The sequence below is a fragment of the Melozone crissalis genome, unplaced genomic scaffold (genome assembly GCF_028551555.1).
Source record: "Melozone crissalis strain CALT ecotype California unplaced genomic scaffold, PUWL_Pcris_2 ptg000027l_1, whole genome shotgun sequence".
NCBI classification, from domain to species: Eukaryota; Metazoa; Chordata; class Aves; order Passeriformes; family Passerellidae; genus Melozone; species Melozone crissalis.
Window position 1 is genome coordinate 67199820 of NW_026535805.1, and position 17976 is coordinate 67217795.

Sequence of the window (17976 nt, forward strand, 5' to 3'; positions counted from 1 at the left end):
CACCCCGGAGGCTCGGCGCGGGCAGCGGGCGGGCGGTGCCGGGGCCCGCGGGGCTCCAGCCGGGGCGCTGCGGCTCCTGCGGCAAAGCCCCCGGCCCTGCCTCACGCAGGGGAGCGGCGCCGCCGCCCCGCTTACCTCCGGCACGGCTCCCCGGCCCCGCCTGGAGCTGAGGGAGGGAGGGAGGACCCGGCGCTCCCCGCCCGGCGCCACACGGGGGGAGTTTCCCCTCAGCGCGGGCAGGTGGGGCCGCTCCGCCGCCCGCCCCGCCTCAGCCCCGCGGGGCAGCGCGGGCAGCTCACGGCTCGGCCGCTGCCCCTCGCCGGCAGCCGCCGCCAGCAGCAACAGGTCCGTGCCCGCTCCTCCCTCCGCCTGCCAGGCGAACAAAGGGGCCGAGCGCGGCCCCGCGCCCGCCCGGCCCCTCCGCCAGCCCGGCCCCTGCGCTTCAGCCATTTGCCTCGCCTGGCACCGCGGCGCCGCTCGCCGCCGCCTCCCGCTCCGCCGCCTGGGCCGGGCGGCGCGGCCGCTGCGCTGCGGGAGCTGCCCCGGAGCGGCGCGGGGCTCGTCGGCCGAAAGGTGAGCGGGGAGGCAGCGCGACGGCAGCGGGGAGGGCTGGTGCCGGTGTCTGCCGATATCTGCGGTAAGCACCGCGACGTGGAGCCGCGGTAGCCGCGTGTGTGTGAGATGGGTTGCTGGAGCACTGTCAGGTTTTATCGTGTTCCTTTTCTCTTTCCTCTGGCCCCCTTAGTCCACCTCCTCTGGGCAGCGGGGAGGCCGAGCATATCCCCACATCCCTTCTCCATATGTCGCAGAGGAGCCAACCCTGATGCCTGCGTATTTTATTTTATTTTATGTTTTTATCCTGCTGACCTATTAAAAATCGAAATGACTCTCTACACTAACGTTTAGGGATGTGTAACAGCAGGAGATTGCTTCCCGCTATAAATTCTTCATGGCGTGCTACTCCATCCTGCTAAAAGCAGGCGCAAGCCCTGGGTGAGCATACGCGTGCAGGATTTGGCAGGGTGGAAGATGCTTCAAAAAAAACTTGTACTGAATTTCAGTAGGTAGATTTCTATGTCTGGTGATTTAAAGCAATAAAAAGCAGACTTCTGAACCCAAACTTACACATAGCACAGAAAATGATAGTATTAAATCCTATAGCCAACTTTTTTCACCCATCAGGAAAAAATAAAACCCTCTAGAAATAATAATATTTTGTAAAGCTTTTCCACAGCAATTAAACCAAACAATAGAAAACTGGAGCAAAAAGCTAGGGGAAAAAAGTAGGGCAATAAAAAAATAGAATAACAATAAAATAGACCAATCTTTCTGTATGATCTGAGGAGCAAAAGTGCTTCTCTGTTTTCCAGGGACTTAACCGTCTGCCTCCCAAAAAGGAATTAAGTGGAATATTCGTGGAAACTAATAATTAAATTGTCAGTCGTATTGACAAAGCAATATTTCCTCTCTTGTTTAACTGCTTGGCCCATCCTGCTTGTTCTGCATTCTCCTCTTCCCAGGACCCATCACACAGCGTTTATTCACTCTTTAATTAGGACATCCAGAGCATGCCAGTGGGATGCTCTGGTCATCCACTGCTAATGCCACTGTCTGGTGGGAACCTGCCAAGAGCCAAGGGCTGGTCCTGTGCCTGCCCCAGCTCCTCTGTGCTCTGCAGGACTCACTCCTGGCAGTGGAGCCACTGAAGTCAGTGGTGCCACTTAGAAGCTGGAGTTTGCAGGACTGCACCTTGATAATATCAAAAGGTTGAAATCTGTAGTAGCTTCCTTTCTTTTACAAAAGCTGTGTTTGCATCACTTTTCAATATAACAAATACTCCAAAGAGATGGACAGACTTGAAATGTCAATAAATATTAGAGCACCATTATTTGGCAGGAACATTCAATTAAAGTCATTAACTGGCTTGACTATAGTAAAGCAGGATTATAGTATTTAGGACTGGCCTGGGTTACCATAGAGACAACGATGTGGTGAGATGGCTGCATCCAGATCCTACTTACCAGGGATTTCAGCATCCTGTAGTATCCTGTTGCAAGAGGATATTAGGGGCAGCTGACTGCTACAGAAGGGTATAATAAAACATGAAAGGGAATCCTGCAATTTCTTTTAAGGTAGAATTAAACTTTTTTTAATACTTTTTTTTTTCTTGCTGGGATCCTTTGTGGATTTTGCAAGGATTTTTCTGTTTATTCCTACTGACACTATACAGCATTGCAGTTGGGAGTCTGTTTCTTGCATCTGAACAGAAGCAGAGAAGTCATTTTATGCCACTTCACATCCTTGAAAATACCCATTTAAAAAATGAGCTCATTTTCATTGTATTTTTTCTCATTAGCCTTCTCAGAACATGACATTTTTACTCTTGGTGTTTTATTTTTCAGTGAAATTGTCATCATCTATTGTTTCTGCTTCATGTTTGGTCTCAGTGTTGTTTTGTCAGCGAGCAGGCATGATTAGTTCCTTTCACTGGAGAAGAATTACTTTATAGCAGTTCAGGGTTTGACAACTAGTTTAACCTGATGTGTGACTGAGCTCTCATTGAGCAGGAGGGAACCCTTCTCTTTCCCTAGCCTGGGCCATACATTCCTGCCCAGTTTCCTGTGCCATTTGACAACACAGGGAATCCACAGAGATTTTGCCTTCTCCTGCAGTTAATTAAGCAAGCACTCAGTTTACACTGCAGATGTTGGCATTACCAGTGGTGTTAGTCCTGTGAACAGAGTGTTTAAATCTGTGTGTAACTCTCTGCAGGATCAGGACCAATTGATTGGCAGTGCTGCACCCTTTTCTTCATCCTAAAGTGCTCCTTGGATGCTAACTGGCAGTTTTGGCTTCAGAAGGATTACAAGACTGGGTCAGTATTGTATATGGGTGATTGAGTGTTAATGCAAAAAAGAGCTGGCTGGGTGGTTTTATTCTGCACTGCACATTTGGTACTTCCCAATAAGTTTCTTTCTTATACCTCATCAGTGAGGATGGCAGGACTCATGATTGGTTAAGTCAGTTTATTTAATGCAAAACAAGCATGAGAAAAAATCCAGTGGTTCTACAGATTTTGTACCGTGTGTCAGGGGGAGAAGAAAGATTTGTCACATAAATGCTTTTCAGGTGGGATGTTTCACAGGCTGCCATTGCTGTGTCTCTGGGTGAAACAGACAGAGTGACAGCCTTTTTTAACTCACTTGGACACACACCAGAAACCACAATCTTCCTATACAAATCAGCATATGTTGGTCAAGCAGCTTCCATGCTGTTATGTAGTCTGTCACAACATGATTTGCATTAATTGAAGTTATTTTGCATTTATGCATTCATAGATTAGCACAAGCTCTTAGTTGTTTTTCTGGACACTGACTCCTCCAGGAGTACTTAAGGAGCTAGGTAAGTTTTGCATCTCAGCTTTGGATCTCTAACTGCTGGCAGGCTCCTGGACTTCTGAATCATTTCAAACTATCAACCTGTCAGAGTTATACAATAGTTTTGTTTTTTTTCTTCTTGGAAGCAGTTCTGTTTTTTTCTCTTTCCCTTTTTCTCGTAAGTAGATTGAAAAAACAGGCCCTAAGCTCTGGAAATGAACTCTTATTTCTGCAACCCATATTTGAGGTGTTAGACAGAAAGAACTAAAAGCCAGCCCTTTGCTGTGGGAGTGGCAAGTGAAACAAATGTTCTGATTCCGTCAGTCAAAGACAAATCCATTCTTGGAAGAGTTTTTCTCTTATCCTGTAGCTTGCTTTCATCTTTTCTTTTTACTGCAACTCCCTGCATTGCTTTAGTTCAAAAAAAAGCTACCGTTTACATTTGTCTGTACAGTTGTGGTGGATTAACCCTGGCTGGTTGCCACGTGCCTACTAAAGCTGCTCTGTTACTCCTGAGCTGGACAGGGGAGAGAAAATAAAGTGTAAGTCTCGTGGGTCAAGATTAGCACAGTGAGTTATCACTCACCAGTTACTGCTACAAGCAAAACAGAGTCGACTTAAGGAAATCAGAGTAGGATAATGAGAAATAAACCCAAATCTTAAAAACATCTTCCCACCATACTTCTTTTTTTTCCCAGGCTTAACTATACACTTGAATTCTTTACCTTTCCCCCTCCCCCAGTGGTACAGGGGGAGAGAGACTGGGCATTGTGGTCAGTTCATCATGTTGTCTTTGTTGCTGCTTCTTCCTCACAATCTTCCCCTGTTCCAGCAAGGCTGAGGGATGGGATGAACCACAGGAGAAGGTTCTCCACAAAAGTCCTTCCCATGGGCTGCTGTTCTTCACAAACTGCTTCAGCACGAATCCCTCCCTTAGGGTACAGTCCTTCAGGAGCAGACTGCTCCAGCACAGGCTCTCTGTGGGGTCACAAGTTCTGCCAGCAAATCTGTTCCAGAGTGAGCTTCCCACAGGGTTATGGTATCCACAGTGTCCACCTGTTCCAGTGTGGGATCCTCCACAGGCTGCAGGTGGATCTCTGCTCCAACATTAACCTCCATGGGCTGTAGGGGCAGAGCTGCCTCACCATGGGCTGCAGGGGACTCTCAGCTCCAGTGCCTGGAGCACCTCCTCCCTCTCCTTCTGCACTGACCTTGGAGCCTGCAGATCTGTTTCTTTCACATATTCTCACTCCTGTCCTCTCTGGCTGCACTTTGCTCCTGCGCAGTAGCTTTTTCCTCTTCTTAACTCTATCATCATCCCAGAGGCACCACCACCATCACTCTGGTGGGCTCTGCCTTGGCCACTGGAGGGTCTGTCCTGGAGCTGGCTGGCCTTGGCTCTGTCAGACGTGGGGAAGCTTTTGGCAGCTCCTCACAGAAGCCGCTGCTGCCGCGGCTGCAAAAACCTTGCCATGGAAAGCCGGTACAACAGTGTCAGAAATCCAGATGCTCGTGAAGTTAATTGGAATTTTCCTTGACTGCAGTGGGGTTGGGGTTTAAGGTCATGTCAGACTCTGGTTTGATCAAAATTCTCTGTGAAGCTTAGGTGGCAGTTTCTAGTTGCAGGCTGCTATCACAAGCCTCATTCTCTTCAAAGCCATGGAAGTGAGCAGTACACAAACATACTTCTTCAATAGCAATTGATAATTGAGTTTTGAAGTTAGGTTTCCACAATACATGCAGAAACAGCAAAAGTAAATGTCATTTGAGTGTATTGTGTGAGCTTTGGAGTTTGTCAGTGCCATGTGTCCCAAGAAGTATTTAATTTTGATCTTAGGAAAACAAGGGCAAAGACTGTTCATGTGCATTCATGTGATAAAATTCACTGGTGCTGCTTCTTTTTGTTCAGGATGAGGTCTGTACCAGTCATTCTCTGTGAATGACCTTTGAGACAGGCAAGAGAGTTGGAAGAATCTGTTAGTCCAATACCTGGATAATATTTCTGCCGAGGCTTGTACCCCCAAAATCAGGCAGCTTTTCACATGACAGTGGCTGAAAAACCTCAGTATCTGGTTTGAGATGTTGCTGATGTGTATCTAAAATCTTTCTAGAAGCAATCAAAGTTTAGACTTCTGACTGAAACATCAAAATCTCTAAATGGTCAGAACCACAAGCCAGGATCCCTGAATCTAAGCTTCTCATGGCTCCCAAATCATAACCATAAAACCAAACATCTCTCTGTGTTCAGCATTCTGATGTAAAAGTCTTGCTTCTTATTCTAGGCCCTGACTGTACACCTCTGCCCAGCTTGCAAACTAATAAATGCAAGGATAGCACTGTGACTGTTGAACGTGCTGCATATTTAACTGCATGCATTAGCAACCCTTTATTCTGTAGCACTTGAAAATGACACGTTTGAGTCATGGATTAGTCAGAAATACTACAGTATTTACTTCTACTCTGTGTCAAAAAGTCCTAAAGCAGATAGGACAGTTCTGTGATCATAATCACCCTTCAAGGTTGTGTTGCCAGTCTGGATGTCTCTTCAGAAAGAGCAAGGATCATTTTGGGGAGAGAGAATTCCAAAGTGAAAAGCAGCATGTACATTTCTTCAAGGTATTCAGGATGATCTATTTGACACCTGCTTTTCCATCCAGGCCATTGGCCAGAACAGAGAAACCAGATAGACGTGAGGTGAATGATCTGAACAGAACAACGTTTTGACCTAATTCATCCAAAAGTTACTGGCTTGCTACAGGAGTAAAATTCTTTGGCCTTTTCTTGCAGGAATAAGATTAGATAACCAGGCAATCTTTTCTGTCCCTTTAATTTAGATACCTGTTGGCCTCATTCAATGGAAAAACCCATTATAGTGGGAGATACTGAATTGCCTGCTCTAAATTCTTGTTGTAGAAGTAGAGCTTAGTCAGAGAAATTAGTGCCAGAAAACCTTTCCTGAACGCTCAGGCTCAGCATATGAAATTCACATTATAGTAAAAAATGCTATGCATTGAAGGCAGAAAGTGTCAGCCCATGAAAATAAGAGTATTCTTATAGAAACCTATTTTGGTTTTGTCTCAGAATGGTCAGCAAGTGTTAGCTTCTACTAATGTAAACAGCATGCATTACACTCAATTTTCTCTTCTTTCCTTTTATAATTCCAGTGATTACATAAAGTCACTTAATACTTTGTTAAGCCCTCCAGTTGCATCATTGCTGCTAAAAGCATTTCCATTGTTTGGTGAAATCCGGGCTGACAGCCTACAGGTACTCCTGATAGTAAAGGCTTGCTGCAGAAGTACCTATGGCTGCAGCATGCATTTCTGCTTTGACATCAGCGCAAGTGGTTTTCAATCCCAGCACAAGACAGAGTGGCTTAGATCTCCAGGCAATATAGCTGAGCCCTGATCCTCTAAAGGCAATGGGAAGAAGTACAGAAACTTTGTTTTTGGCAGGGAGCAGAACCCAGGATTCTTCTTCCTTACCCTCAAAAACATTTTTTATTGTCTCTCTGAAAAGTAGTAACTGCTTTAGTCTGAAGGACTGAAGTGACTAAAGTCTACAAAGTGACCTTCATAGACTTGATGGTTTGGGCACTTGGTTGATAATCAGGCAAAGGAAGGGATGGTGACAAGTTTCCCATGGGGCTTGGTCAGAGCTCTAATTGTTGTACAGAAAGGCAGAGTAGCAGCAAAAGTCAATATTGCTGTCCTTTTAAGTAATTCAGGTATATTTTGCAGAGGATTCTGGGCTGAGGCACCCAAAGAAAGAACTGAAGTCCCCTGATGGCACAAGCTAAGGACTTCATCACCATGGTCTTTACTGGGTAGCTCTCAGGCACTTATTTTTGAGGATCCAAATCAGTTGCCATCTAACTGTACCCACCCATGCATATGTGTGCAGAGCCTGTGTGTATGTTCCAGATTCCATTCCAGGAGCTGGTTACAGCATTGCTCTGCAGCTGAGACACAGCATCAGTCTCTCTTGCAGGAGAGCTGGGAGGTGCATCCCACCCACAGATAAATTCTGTGTGGGCATATGGCCCTATGTCTATCCACCCTGGCCTGATTTTCATTAAATAAAATAAAAGAAGTCAAACTCCTGTGAGTAACCTAGTAGGTCACAGTTATAGGACCAACAGCAAAGTATTCCAGTAGCATTTCTGCCATGAAGAGAGAAGCCTGTGCAAGCTGATTTCTTCTTTCAGATTAGGGCTGTCATGCTGGAGGCTTTGCTCTGCTATCTGATCTGGCTGTCTTGGGTCTTACATCTTTGCTGCATTGCCAGCTGCCAGATAAACCTGCCCTCAGAGTCAGCCTTTGCTGTGTTTAGCACTGTGGCAGGTCTCTCCATATTTGATTCCAGTCCAAGGTCTGTGTAGAGACAATGTCTGCAGGAACCTGGAATTTTTCTTGAAATCAAACTGCCTGTAATGTAATTTTTAGTTGCAGCTAAACCTTAGTTTTTAACCATAAACCTTAAGTTTGAGGAAGTATCTGGGCAAAGAAACCATATATGAGCTCCAGAAATGGGAAGGGTGCTATTCATCATGTATCTAAAGGACCTCTGCCTTTCTTAGCATCACTTACTTAATTTGTCAATAAACCCGTGAAACTGTTCAGTTTCTGAAAGCGGGGCTTTTTTTTTTTTCTCTTAAGTACCAGATCTAGAGTTTGTCTGACAAAAAAAGTATTTTCATTATTGCCTTCTCTAGAAGTTTTACTTTCTTTTCCTAGGTGTAAGTCCCAGAAAAATGGGACTGTTTCCTTCCCTTTGAAGTCTGTTGTTACCTCTCACATTCATTCTTTCTCAAGCACAATGGTGACATAGTTTGGCAGATTTCTGGTGCTTTGGGCTCTTCAATCTGTATGTCCTTTCCATAATGATATAAAAGCAAAATCCAGTTTTATCTTAGAGCGGGAATTTAATATCCTCCAAAATTGTTGCCCCATCTCCTGCATTACATGCAGTACAGGGCAGGTGTGTTGGCAACATGCAGTACATTTGTGGAGATCAAGTGCTGTTCTGGAATGTAATACCAAGGCTGACTCTACTTCGATTTTCAAAAATCTCTCTAAACTGATTTGCTGGTTTGCTTGACTTGGCTTCTCAGTGGATATTCTCCTCCTTCTTTGTTAGCACCAACATTGCCAAAGTGTTTGTAGAGACTTTGAATACGTTTGCAATTTGTTGGCAATACAATTGAATACTGAAAAGCATTTCTGCAGTCACCATTACCTCTTTACAGTACATTACACACTAATGCTTAAATGAGGCTTTTAATCAGCACAGGTTGATGCTTTGCTTCAAGTCAGTGCTCCTGGTGTGTGGCAATTTTCAGAATTTAAGGTCAGAAAGGATTTCTAGACCAACTAGTCTGCTCTTGTCAAATTTTATTTACCCTCGCTTCCCAAGTGCCTTCCAGCAAGGCACATACTCAAGATCCCTTTCATCAAATCAGAATAAGGATCTTCCCATGTCACATGAAATGTCCATGTGGATCAGCACCCTGCCTCCCACACAAACCATAGTCGGGTATTGACAGAAGTGTATGGCAGGATACAAATGGGTATTTCTTCATGGGATACTTCTTTGTCTTTGGATATTTATACCCTGACAGTTTTCTCACTCAGAATCCTTCTAAGCTGAATGCACTTTTTGGGTTTTATTCTGTAGGTTTCCTTGAGCCCATCCTTCACTCTCCCCATCAATTAAACTTTAATTAACCACAATATGCTCTAGCTGTCTTTTTTCCTCCCCCTCAGCAGCATAAATCTTTTGCTTTGTTTACGCTTACACTTGGTTTGCTTAGGGTTTCTTCACCAGCCTAAGAAAGGCTTCAGCATGCAGAATTTTCATGTGCCTAAACTTGTGCACAGTCATCAAGTCACAGAGCAAACATACCAAGCCCTGAAGAAGTGTCAGCTCTGCATTTCTCAGGCTGACTAAGGCTTGTTGTACTAGTTCTCCAGGCTACTAGCACAAGCCACATTTTCTCCAAAGCCGTGTGGCTGTTAGAGGGTTTCTAGGCTAGGTATCACCTTTTTGCTTGGGAGCCGGTGTGCAGCGTGGAGACAGAGTAAGCCTTTGTCTGGTTTCAAAGTGCTGTTCTGAGTCTCTCACTAAAGTGGGGGTTTTCTATGTCTGAAATTCTTGGGTAATCTTCTTTGTCCTCACAGATTTTTAAATGCTATTTCCAAAATGTAAAGCCTTAAGCATACATGCTTCCATCCATTCAACCACCATGTTCTGTTGGAAACCTACTAATGCTGTAGAGGCAAGGTAACATTTTCCCTGTGGGTATTCTGTATTTCCCAGCTCACACATTCAAGGACTGCATTCATCCTTTCAGCTGTAGCACCACACTGGTATGTTTGGTACTGCTGTCAATTTAATGGAGTCTTAGCTGTGCCCAGATGTGATGAAAGCAACCAAACTTCAGTTTATCACAGACAGGACCACATGCTCTCATATTTAGAAGTGTAGCTGTGATCCCATGTGTAGAATTAGCAGCAATTCTGCATAAAAAGTTTTGTTACATTCAGTGTGGTGTGGCCATGCCATACTTATCTCTTGCCCTGTAGTGCATTAGTGATAAAAGCGCTACAGGAGTTTTTCCCAAAGGTATTGTAATCACTCAAAGCTTGTTTCTGACTGTTCTTTTTTTTTTTTTGTTAGACTTTTCTTTCCTCTGAGGGATATTGGAGAGAACTTGTACTTAATCTTTGCTAGATTTTCTTTTGCAGGAGTGTTATTTCCTTTTTGTTTTGGGAATTCCTGAGAGACACTACTCCTCCCTAACTATTTCTGAAGAGTCCAAACTGGAAGGAACTCAGAAAAATAGTTTCCTTTTTAGAAAATGTTTGCCTCTATGAGTATAACAGTTAGGAAACCTTTTCTCTGGTCATGATGACTGTGTAGAACTTGTATATTTTTGGTTTAGATTTGTTAGCTATAGTATCGATTTAATCAAGCTTTTGATAATATTTTTATTATGACTTATTTCCTCTCTCTCTTCCTCCCTGCCCAGACACACACAGCCTTTTCTTCCCCTGAGTTTCTGATGAGGAACTGCTGTCCATGTGTTTCTTGTGTGGTCTGTAGTCATAAGCTGCAATTCTTAAATGTTGATTTTTCTTTGTGGTTGTATGAAAATGTTGTAGTTATGAGATAAAGACCAATTCATACTTCTATTACATATTGTCAAAAAATTACAGTACCTTAAGAGGTCAAAATTTGCATCCACACATGAGTGTGAAAGCAATACTATAAAAGCCATATATCCAGCAGTCAGGGCAAGACACTAGGATTGTAACATACCCAGCTTTAAAAAAGGGAGAGAAAAAACTATTCTTTATATTGTTTTTCTAGAGCTGGCACATTGGAAGATAACTGTATTCTTTTCTTACAAATAGGAGGTTAATCAAGTGGTTAAGATTTGGAGTTTAATTCTGTAATGGGCTCCAGTAATGCAGGACCTTTCAGAGACATGGCATCTTTATGCTCCAGATGTTTTCCCCATCTACAAAGAGAACATTTTTTCTTCCAAATTTCACAGATCTACTCAGTGACCAGGGGTGTTGCAGACTATTTTTATAAGTATACAAACCACTCTACACTTGACATTGCCTACACTTCACCCTGGCTAGTTCTACTTTCAAGTCATTGTTTAGTTTTTAAAATAAATATAAGGGATGTTATTTCTCTTTTGATGATCCTGCCTCTTTAGATACCTTAATCATCTCAATCAGATTACACCCCTATCCCAAGGGACTTCTCTACTGAAGTAAAAGTTCAGCAGTCCAAATTTTTATAAAAGCTTTTTTTCTGGATTAAGGTGGAGCAGAATGGTAGTGTGTCATTTCTGAACTGGTAAGTCTCCTGGGGAGGATAGCCCGCTTATTTAAATTAGAGTTGTTTATGGTAGAGAAAGCACTGCTTTTATTTACCATGAGGCTGAGTCAGAGCCCTTTCCATTTGTGAACTGGAGAGAAGTAACTCAATTCCTCCCACATGCACATATTCCCTGGAGAAAGTGGGTCTTGCTAGGGGAGGTTTGGATCAAAGGCTATTGGCACTGCACAAGAAAAACGAGGAGAGAACAATTCAATACAAGCATTTAATTGGATTTTATCAGAAGGACTGCCAAATGAATGCAATGCCAGGAAACTTTACCTGCAGCTCTTCATTACAGTTTCTCTGTCAGAAAAACTGTGCCTTCTTATCTGTGCTGTTACTTGAGCAATGTCTTACAGCATTTGAGGTTGGGGCCACGCATTCAGGATATTGTGTGTCATTGCCAAGTCTGTAAATACAGTTCATGTTTGTTGGCAGCTCCTCTGTCCATTAACATTACATCATCCCTAGACCAAACCCATGATAATGAAAACACTTTCAGAACAAGTAATTCAGCTTCTGACTTAAAAGTCCCCAGTATAAAAGGTGACCTCAGTCCATAAGGTACCATGTACTCTCAATAAATTGCTTCCTTTTCCAGTACCTATCCTGTTTGTGACTTTTGAAAAAATGTTAAAACCAAGTTTATTTTAAGCCAATTAAGATCGTTGGGTGGTCAAATTCTTCTGAATCATCACAGCTATCAAATATCTTCTGCAATTCTGTACTTTTTGAATATTCTGTCTGCCAGAACAGCAGTACAGCTCTTTGATCACTGTAGGTGAGAAAAGAGTGGAGGAGAAGTTCAGTATTGTATTTCCATCAGGCCCTTTCAGCATGTTCCTGTTTCATACTAAATCCATGACCTTTTAACTCAGATCAGTCGTGTTGCTCAATAATGGAAAGGTTCCACTACTTCTCTGAATTGTTTTTTTCAGTTTCATCTTTGTGTAATTCTTGTGTTTTGTTTTCAACTAGACAGAGGTGCTGGGATTGCTGGAGTGGTCTTTGCTGTCCTGGTCACTGCTGTCATTGGCAAAGTCCTCCAAACCCTCTTTCAGCTTTTCTAAGTCTTCAGCATCCCCATATTCCTTGTTCCTTGTTGCCTTAATTGTAGGTGGTACTTTAAGTCCTTCTCATGCTCAGCATGAAATTCAGCATATTCTTGGTAATTAACTTTGGATATACCAGAGGATAATTTTCTTCAGAATTCGGCTGCTTCCCGTTAGCAAGCAATGCTATCAGTCCTTCCTTCTCCTTGAGATTCCTCAGGGGAATTGTAGTGGGTTAACACAGATGTTTGTTACAAGCTTCTTTATCAATAACATTTCAAATGTGTCAAATCAGACTTCTAAACCAAGCAGATATTTGAATGTGGGAAAAGGTATGATTATGTGCTTGATGAGGATCTCATTTTTTTTTTTCTTTTCCCATTAGCTGAGAAAGTTGAAAAGATAATTTTTTCTGGTTATTGTTTTAACTACTTTGAATATTCTAAATGGTGATTTTCCTTTGGGACATAATGCAAGAAATGCATTTCACTGTAGAGAGATATTACTGGTATTAGAGTTACTGTTTTTGATTTTTCACGTTTAATCACCCGTAGTTCTAATTTTTGGTAGCATTCTCTTTCATTCTTCCTTTATAGTTTCACTTGCAAAATCAAGCCATGACCAAGAGCTTGAAACCATCTGAAGCTACTAAATCCTTCTTGTAGAGGGGGTACATAAGTAGAAGTTAGGAGAAGTGGTGTCAGAAGTGAGGTGTGTCAGGAATGGCCAGAATATTGTTAGTTGCAGTAGTTGCTCTGTGTACTGTCAAAGCTTGGTGGAAAACAAATTCACATCAACAGGGATGCTGCCCAGTACATCTTCTATAGACACACTGAGCGTGCACACATCACTGCCAAGCCTTTTGTCTAGTTAAGACTTTACTGAAAAAACTCAGTAAAGCTTGACCTACAGACTTTGGGTTTGCACAGCAGGAAGTCTGCCACTAAAGCTAGCCAAAGTTCATACAGTCATAGAAAGTTCCTAAGTCCCAGATTTTTAAACACTCAGATGAGGAATACAAAGTTGGTGAAATCTACAAATTCTAATAAGTTTTAAAATGCTGTTGTTCTGGCCTGAAAGTCTCCAATATCCAAAAATCAAACCTTAGCATTGATTTCAGTCTAACTGAATGTGATCAAATGGAGTAGAGAGCTCTTTACCAGGCAAGTGCACAAAATAAAGCACCATGAAGAAAGACTGATATTATCATTTAAATAAAGTTTGCATTGCAAGTATGGGCTTCTAGATTTCCTGTCTGTGTTGGGGATTTCCAGACAATGTCACTTACCAATTATGCTTTCAGTAAAAAAAAATATTAAAAAGTTAAATCTCCCTAATGCTAATTTAACAGAGTAAATGAATCATGTCTGCTAAAAGGAAGCCACAATGCATATTTTACATAGAAATGAGTGTTCCTTGAGGACTGTGGAAAAACTGACAAAGGGGATTTTAATGGAAATTAATAACCTCCTTAAAAATAGAATCAGGACTGCAGATACTTACTTTATTATATTAAGTACATTCAGACAATTTTTATGCGTCACTCATCAAAACTTAAACCAAGTTTTGATGCTTGGTTCCAAGTCTGGGAAATTCATAAACAAACATGAGGCAAAGAAATGGCAGTTCATTAAATTCTAAAAACTATACTTGTGAAATGAAGGTACAACTGGGTGGTGATTGTGCTGACAGGGACTAACCTACTTACAGCCATGCCCTCCCTGGGTCCTGCCTTTTCCCATGAGAGACTTCATGTTCTAATTATCTATTGTGATTTTTTTTCCTTTTTCCTTGCTTCTGCTTTTTATTAACAGAATCTTAAAATAAAGACATGATCTTTTTGAAGTCTGATTAACACCTTGCTAATGCTTTACCGCTACATATGCTGCTACACAAATGTGAGATTGCTCTTGTCCTGAGTACAGAAAAAATACTTTCATGTGTTTCATAAACACTTAGGATTATTAGCATACTTACAGTGTCTTTAAGATATTCTAGATATATTATTAAGGGAGACATAACTTTAATGCTCCCAAACTTCAAACTAAACAGAAAATCTATCGATTTTAAAAATAATAATATTTTTGTTTTAAACAGGGGGAATGCATGAGGAACACTGATATGAAGAGAACTTCCTGAAGGTCATGGCAATGAAATTTGGCTAGTGGGGAATCGCCTTCCAGAATAGACTGCGGCCTCAGCCTTCCACTGAAACAGTTGCACAAGGTGAATACATTGTGATAGTACTCCCAAGCGTCTGCCGTTAAAGGAGACTTTTGCTCATCACCCAGCGCAGTGTAGGGACCAGTTGTCGTGAAAAGGATTGCAGTGCTGCAGACTGCTTAACATTTCTGCAGAGCAACGGGAAAACCAGAACTGCTTTTCAGGCTGTTGAGATGCTCATCGGGGCGATCCCACCGACAGAGCACAGGGTTTTGGGGGTGAGCTGGCGCAGTTGACGCGGGAGGCGGCCGAGACGCAGGGTGGATCCCCTAGGAAAAGGAGAAGCGGCGGCTTAGTCCCGGAAACCAGAGGCGGCCCCGCCTGCGAGAGCGGGGGCCTCGAATACTAATCCTGGAGGCGGGAGGTGTGGGGGGAGAAGCCGGGGGGAGCGAGGAAGGGGCGGATGCTGAGCGCTGTTGGGTCTGTCCCGCAGGTGATGGCCGCGCTCCGCACGGACCAGGCGCGGCGCCGGCGCAGGTAGCGCGGCTCCATGGAGGGCAGCGGCGCGGCCCCGGAGGAGGAGGAGAGCGGGGCCGCGAACGGGGCTCCCCCGCCGCCGCCGCCGCCCACGCCGGCCGCCCCCTGCGGCTTCAGCTCCTCCCTCTGCTTCAGCGCCGCCGCCGCCGAGCCGCAGCCGCCCGCGGCCGGCGGCAGAGTGGTGCAGAACCAGTGGGAGATTAATAACGCCGCCTGCCAGCCGGAGGAGGAGGATGAGGAGGTGGTGGGGCCGCGGGACCGGCCGCCGGAGGAGCCCGACCTGGTGATCGAGGTGTCGGGCCGCCGTATTCGGGCGCACAAGTCGGTGCTGGCGGCCAAGAGTGACTATTTTCGTGCCCGCGCCTCACGGGACGTCCTGCGGGTGAAGGGGGTGAGCTACGGGGCGCTGCGGCTGCTCATCGACTACGTGTACACGGCCCGCATGGGCGAGGTGCGGCACGACAATCTGGCCGAGGTAGTGAGCGGCGCCCGCGTCCTGCAGATGCCCTGTGCCCTGCACTGTGCCGCCGAGGCCATGCGCGCCCAGCTCTGCCTCGGCAACTGCTACCAGCTCCTCTGCCTGGCCAAGAAGCAGCGGCTGGCCGAGCTGCGGGAGGCTGCCTATCGCTTCATGAGCGACCATTACCTGGAGGTGCTGCGGGAGCCCAGCGTTTACGGGCGCCTCAGCGGCGCTGAGCGGGACCTCATCCTGCAGCAGCGCATGGACGCCGGCCGGCCCTGCTTGCTGGTGGCCGAGGTCAGCGACGCCTTCGAGCGGCCAGGTGGCGGCAGCCGGCCACAGAGCCGCGAGAGCAGTCGACCGCAGAGTCCCTCCTCCGTGGTGTCGCTGGAGGAGAGCGGCTCCCTCATTCACTACTACCAGGAGGGCAGCGGTGAGTGGAGGGTGCTGACCCGCCTGCCCGAGGAGGCCAACGCCAAGGGCTGTGCCATGTGTGTCCTCCACAACTACCTCTTCCTTGCGGGGGGCATCGTGACGGGGCCGGTGGGCACTGAGCCCAGGGCCCGCCTTTCCGACAAGGTCTTCTGCTACAACCCCCTGACTGACACCTGGAGCCAGGTGCGGCCGCTGGCTCAGCCCCGCTCACAGCTCAAGCTGCTGGCCCTGGATGGTTACCTCTATGCTGTGGGGGGCGAGTGCCTCTTCACCGTGGAAAGGTATGACCCGCGGGCCGACCGCTGGAGCCCCGTGGCACCTCTGCCCAAGGGTGCCTTTGCTGTGGCCCACGAGGCCACCACTTGCAACGGGGAGATCTACGTGTCAGGAGGCTCCCTCTTCTACCGCCTGCTCAAATACGACCCCAAGCGCGACGAGTGGCAGGAGTGCCCTTACAACAGCAGCCGGCGGCGCTCTGCTGACATGGTGGCCTTCAAGAGCTTCATCTACCGCTTTGATGTGAGCAGCGGCCGCGGCGGGGAGCAGGGCCCAGGCACGGGCGGCGGCGTCGAGGTTTTCCGGTACAACACGGTGGCCAAGTGCTGGAGCCAGTGCGCCAGCCTGCGGCCCAGCGGCGGCCCCGTGCAGCCCTTCCGCTGCGCCCCCTTGGGCAACACCATCTACTGCGTCAACCGGACCGGCACCCTCCGCTTCAGCCTAGCCCAGGACGGCGAGGTGGAAGCAGATGGTGGGCTCAAGGGCACCTTTGATGGGGAGCTTCTTAAAGCTCCCTTGGATGCCAAGGGTGTCCTCCTACCCTTCGTGCTTACCCTGCCTGAGAGGCTGGACAAAACGGGGGACCAGGAGGGCTCCCTCCCACTGTAAGGTGGCCAGCCTGGCTCTGGCCTCCTGAGAGGGGAGCTGGGCTGCAGATCCACAAACTCCCATCTACGCAGGGGACCTTCTCTGTTATGTCTGCAGAGAAAAGGGACTTCCCCTTTCCTCCTCTCTGCTCTCAAGATGTTGAGCTGGTTTTAACTCAGCTGTAACTCGTCTCATGTTTGCTGGGCTTTGTGTGAAAAGCCAAGCACACAAAAGTAAAAGCTGCTATAAAGGATAATCTCTGGATTATGTTTGTGCCAATTCCCAATCTGAGAAAAACGTTTTTAAACCTGGATTTCTAAAATTGTCTTGACAACAGTGTCATAATGGGACGTTAATGTTGGTTGTGTGTTTACACATAGTTGCAATCTGGGCTGGAGCCTTTTCTGTCATTTGTGGTTTTTTTCCCCTCTGGGATGATACTGAGGGATAAACATTGCTGGCAACATAGTTTAGCTGCATTAAACCAACTATTTCCTGTGTTTAAAAAGTATAGGAAGAACATCTCCATCACAGCCTTTCATTTCTGGTGCAATAGATGGTTTAAGGAAGTTGTGGCACTGTATTAGTCCCAGGAATTTCAACCACAGATGAGGTTGATGAGATATCAAACTAATGTTTTAAGTAACACAAATGTGAGCCACATGTTTTACGTGGAATGCTAAGAAAAAAGAAAAAAAAAGTCAAGTTACCATTCTATAATGTGGCATTTTATGGTAGATATGAAATGTTGATATGTTCTTTAATTGAAAAAGGCAATGTTTTCTGTATGAAAAGATACTGTTTTATTACTTTTCTTGATCAGAGATTTTGAATTAGAAATGAACTGAAGCTGTTCAAATTGCAACCAATTGACATGACCTAGAGCTGGGGAAAAACTTTGTACTTCATATGCTCTTTAATTAACTGCAGGTCAAGGAAGGTTAACCTAAACCAACCTGTGGCAAAAGGCCTTTCCCACTTATTTTCAAGACCATCAAAAGGGGACACGGAAAATAGGAATGTGCTACACATACTATATTGTGCACTAGCATGATGTTACTTCCCTGTCTTTTGAGAGACTGCTTTATTTATTTTGAACTAATGATTGCTGTAATCAATAAGTCCTTGTTAATTGCAGTACATGCTGATGGCATATGCTGTCATTGTGATTCTAAACTGCCCAAGAGTGCTG

The 17976-nt window shown here is 45.3% G+C and overlaps 1 protein-coding gene across 2 annotated transcripts; it reads left to right on the forward strand.

Moving 5' to 3' along the window:
• The first annotated feature begins 489 nt into the window (after positions 1-489).
• KBTBD11 (kelch repeat and BTB domain containing 11) lies at positions 490-17658 on the forward strand. Of its 2 annotated transcripts, XM_054279107.1 has the most exons (4): positions 509-573; positions 2773-2875; positions 14423-14551; positions 14982-17658. In XM_054279107.1, exon 4 carries the CDS (start codon positions 15039-15041, stop codon positions 16803-16805), a length of 1767 nt encoding a protein of 588 aa, XP_054135082.1. In that variant the 5' UTR covers positions 509-573; positions 2773-2875; positions 14423-14551; positions 14982-15038; the 3' UTR covers positions 16806-17658. The 2 variants fall into 2 exon arrangements, with proteins under 2 accessions (XP_054135081.1, XP_054135082.1); XM_054279106.1 differs by lacking the exon at positions 2773-2875 and having other exon boundaries at positions 490-573.
• Positions 17659-17976: the final 318 nt, after the last annotated feature.

Excerpts from the sequence above, each read along its gene's own strand:
- KBTBD11 (XM_054279106.1), top strand. The coding sequence starts at position 15,039 with ATGGAGGGCAGCGGCGCGGCCCCGGAGGAGGAGGAGAGCGGGGCCGCG.